The sequence below is a fragment of the Mandrillus leucophaeus genome, unplaced genomic scaffold (assembly GCF_000951045.1).
Source record: "Mandrillus leucophaeus isolate KB7577 unplaced genomic scaffold, Mleu.le_1.0 Scaffold23, whole genome shotgun sequence".
NCBI classification, from domain to species: Eukaryota; Metazoa; Chordata; class Mammalia; order Primates; family Cercopithecidae; genus Mandrillus; species Mandrillus leucophaeus.
The window spans coordinates 3703842-3708297 of record NW_012102365.1 but is presented as its reverse complement, the minus strand read 5'-3'; the positions used below and the strand labels follow the sequence as shown (position 1 = coordinate 3708297).

Genomic DNA, 4456 nt, shown 5'->3' with positions numbered 1-4456 from the left:
TTTTAGAGATGGGGTCTTACTACACTGCCCAGGCTAGTCTTAAACTCCTGGGCCCAAGCAATCCTCCTGCCTCGGCCTCCCAAAGTGTTGGGACTGCAAGCATGAGCCACCACATCAGGCCAAAATATGGTAGTTTTTTTGGGGGGGCCGTGAGGAGATGGAGTTTAGCTCTTGTTTCCCAGGCTAGAGCACAATCTCGGCTCACTGCAACCTCTGCCTTTGGGGTTCAAGTGATTCTCCTACCTCAGCCTCCCAAGTAGCTGGGATTATAGGCATGTGCCACCATGCCTGGCTAATTCTGTACTTTTAATAGAGATGAGGTTTCTCCATGTTGGTCAGGCTGGTCTTGACCTCAGGTGATCTGCCCACCTTAGCCTCCCAAAGTGCTGGGATTACAGGCGTGAGCCACTATGCCCGGACTAATAGTTCAACTATTAAATTGTGGGGAAGAGAGGAGTCACTGACAAGTATAACTCCATTTCTTATTAATCTGTATACATTGGAAGGTAAAATAGCAACTAACCCTACTTTAACTATATACCTCCAAGAAGATTGTACCGACGAGCCATTCTTCCACTGCTAAAAGGAGTAAGTTCTCATAGAGCCGCCTAACAATGCCTCAGATCCTAGATCACATAAGATTCCTACGAGTTCTTAACAAATTTAAGGAAAACAATGTTTGTTAGACTTTATTTTATATTCGAGATTCATCAGCTCAGGATTCTCTCAACCATTAATATATATATCTTCAAAGAAAAATTTCTCCTTGCCCATAATCTTTTCACCTATTTTAGGCCAGCTGCAGTGGCTCACACCTGTAATCCCAGCACTTTGGGAAGAGGCAGGGGCAGATCACTTGAGCTCAGGAGTTCAAGAACAGCCTGGGCAACATGGTAAAACCCAGCTCTACAAAAAATATGAAAGACTAGCCGAGCATGGTGGTGCATGCCTGTGATCCCAGCTACTCATGAGGCTGAGATGGGAGGATCACTTGAGCCCAGAAAGTGGAGGCTGGAGTGGGCCAAAATCATGCCACTGCACTCCAGCCTGGGCAACAGAGTGAGACCCTATCAAAAAAAAATGTAAGTATAAATCCCAGATAATATATGACTATCTGCTCCAACCAGTTTTATCATCCTTTTATAATGCTAAAGTTTACATTCACTCAATATTCACAAACGCTACCAACTCTTTCAAATTCAACTCTAGTTTGAATCCATTCCTCATCATTCTGCCCAAGATTCCCACTTGTTACAGAGGAATCAGAAAGTGACTCTTTCACACCGCCAATTGTCACAGGGAAGACAGAAGTGATTTCAAGAGTTGGTGACGATATATCGACTCTTGAAAATAACCACAAAACCCCAGCGAAGCCAAGTTAACCCAACAGAGGAATTTCGATTTTTCTCTTCCATATTATAGCCTTAATCTTCTGCTTTAATTTCTATGGTTTTATCACTTCCATTACCCCTCTGCATCTCTTTTGACTCATTATTCACCTCTTTCTGCATTGTGTACTGTTTCTGCTTTCCTTTCAAAGTTCATATTTCTGTCCTCTACTAATGTTCTCACATACCTTCACATTAGGGTTCAAGTATCAGAACCAATTATACTTCTATAAAGTCTTGAACTGTTAAGTGATACTGTATTCATTTACAGAGTTTTTAATAATGGTTCACTATATATAATACTTCTGTTCTAATTCCTCCTTCCCTAAAAATCTTAAGAATGTTAAGTGAGTTACCTTTTTAACACTTTCTTCTTCCTCTTGGCGTTTCTCATAGTGTGAGAAGTCATCAAAAATGGAAGTGGTGTGCTTGTAGCTGGCTATAATTTTCAACACCTGCTTAGCTTTTTCCAGAGGCACTTCCTGAGTGTCCCTAGAGTTGGTCACTGGTTTGTTCTCGTTGTTCTCTAGGCGAATGTGTCGCAGTTGGCTATTGGGAACGTCCTTCACAAAAATCCACCTGACATCAAAACGACCCTTCCATTTGTCCTGGGACCACACACCTGCACATGTGTTGTAGTCCACAGCAGATTTCATTTCTGCAACGCCACAGAAGTGTCCACTGCCGTTGACACTGAAAAGTAAGTAAACGGGGCCTTTCCCGTTCATGGAACGATAAGCAGCATCCAGTCTCTTGTTACCATGCTCTGTGCTGCACCAAATATTATACTTAATGGAACGGTGAATATCGTCCTCAGAGTAGCTCTTAATGATGAAAACCCGGCCATGTTTCAGATTCCAGTCAAAATCTTTGGGGTTATAGTTATTAATGGACCGAAGCTTCTCCAACACTGGGTGGGGTTCTGAAGGAGTAGATCCAGAACCAGCCTGAGACTGTCCTACTCCATTACCATCCACCCCATTATGACCGAACCCACTGCCACGGTTCCGAGGTGCTACCCAGCGGGTTGGCTGAGCTGCCTGTTGCTGGACTGAAAGCTGGGCAGGCTGTGGTGGAGGTGGAGGCAATGGCTGTGTCTGTTGCCCTACTGATGCCTGAGCCACTGGTGGGCTATTGTTAGCCTGCTGACCTACAGGCTGAGGAGACCCCTGGGTTGGCTGACCTATATTCTGAACCAAAGCCTGTGAGGGGGCTTTTGCAACGGGACCCTTGTTATCCCAAGTTCCAATATCCATGTTATGCTTTATCGGGGGTGGCGGAAGACTTGACCCTGCAATGCCATTCTTCGTCTTCAGTTTAGGTTGCTGTTTTGCAGGCTTGCTAGCAATATCAGCCCAAGATGCTGGTTTTGGAGGAGCAATGGTAGCTGGAGGCAAACTATTGGAAGCCACGATGTTACTAGTAATGGACCCACTACCAACAGCAGAACCTACAACTTTTGGAACATTGCTTGCAACTTCTGTGCTACCCAACTTCAGTGCTGCCATCCCTTGGTCTATAGTATTCATGCCAGGAGCCTTATTGAGGGTCTCATTGGCAAAAGCTGACTGTCCATCAATCATGGCTCCACCTAAGGAGCTAGGTGCATAAGCATAATTGCTACTATATCCAGAGCTCTGAGTAGACTGTCCCTGAGAACTGTTATTTCCCCATGCTGAGAAGTCAATCCCACTGGGAAAGAAATTAAAACCATGTTGACCAAGAAATGGAGTGCTACCTAGGGCTCCTGGTTGCCCAAACATTGCATCTGGTAGGAAGTGGGGCTCTCCGTTGCTCAGTTGTCCATAAGAAGTTAAGTAGGGCATGGCTGTGTCACCCCCAGTAGACCAAGCAGCTTCACCCAAAGAATAGGAGAAGCCAATGGAGGGACTGTAGTAACTGGGTAAGTAGGAATCTGACATGGCAGTATATGCATTATTCTGTGGAAGAAAAAAAAAAGGCAAATCAAAACACAAAGAATTATTATCAGGCTCTTTCCTCCCCCCACCTAGCTACACAATTCAAATATACTATAAAAAGGAGTGTGCAGGCTGGGTATGGTGGCTCACACCTGTAATCCCTACACTTTGGGAGGCAGAGGCGGGCAGATCACCTGAGGTCAGGAGCTCGAGACCAACCTGGCCAACGTGACGAAACCCTGTCTACTTGGGAGGCCTGAGGCAGGAGAATCACTTGAACCCGGGAGGCGGAGGTTGCAGTGAGCTGAGATTGCACCACTGCACTCCAGCCTGTGGGCAACAAGGGTGAAACTCCATCTCAAAAAAAAAAGTGTGTGCAGCACATCAGATGATTTCCTATAAACACAAGGGCATTTTTTATATCATAAGAAATTTTGGTGTAGTAATTGAAACATTTAAACATTTAAAGTTAAGCTGATACAGTGAATATGGGCCTTAGCTTTAGCACTACAACTAAGAGAAAACTTAGCATTTCACAAACTAAGTCCTGAATATTGAGGTAATCCTTTTAGCAACTACCTACGCGAACCAGGTAATAATAAAATAGTAACAAAAAGAAATGGAAATGTCAAGTTCTAGCCCAAATGTCTATAGTCATTTCTCAATCATAAACCCAAAAGCAAGATTCACTACCAGTTTATAGTGCTAGCCTCTTGGCAAACTATCTGGGAATATCAACAGATTCCGCTACTTAGTTATAACCTGAAAAGGAAATGCACAGTGGTTTCCGGAGGATGTAAAATGAGAAAAATGGCTGGGTGCAGTGGCTCCCGCCTGTAATCCCAGAACTTTGGGAGACAGAGAGGGGTGGATGACTTGAGGTCAGTTCAAGACCAGCCTGGCCATCATGACAAAACCCAGTCTCTACTAAAAATACAAAAAATTAGCCAAGCATGGTGGCACACACTTATAGTCTCAGCTACTCAGGAGGCTGAGGCAGTAGAATCTCTTGAATCCAGGAAGCAGAGGTTGCAGTGAGCCCAGATGGCACCACTGCACTCCAGCCTGGGCAACAGAGCCAGACTGTCTAAAAAATAAATAAATAAAAACAGGCCGGGTACGGTGGCTTACGCCTCTAATTCCAGCACT

The 4456-nt window shown here is 44.6% G+C and overlaps 1 protein-coding gene across 1 annotated transcript in view; it reads right to left on the bottom strand.

Moving 5' to 3' along the window:
* YTHDF2 (YTH N(6)-methyladenosine RNA binding protein 2) overlaps positions 1-4456 on the bottom strand; it is a 43956-nt gene that overhangs the window by 35550 nt on the left and 3950 nt on the right. The window contains exon 3 of the mRNA XM_011981741.1: positions 1745-3328. Coding sequence (XP_011837131.1) covers positions 1745-3310 — 1566 coding nt within the window. The 5' untranslated portion in view covers positions 3311-3328. The remainder of the gene's footprint in view (positions 1-1744; positions 3329-4456) is intronic.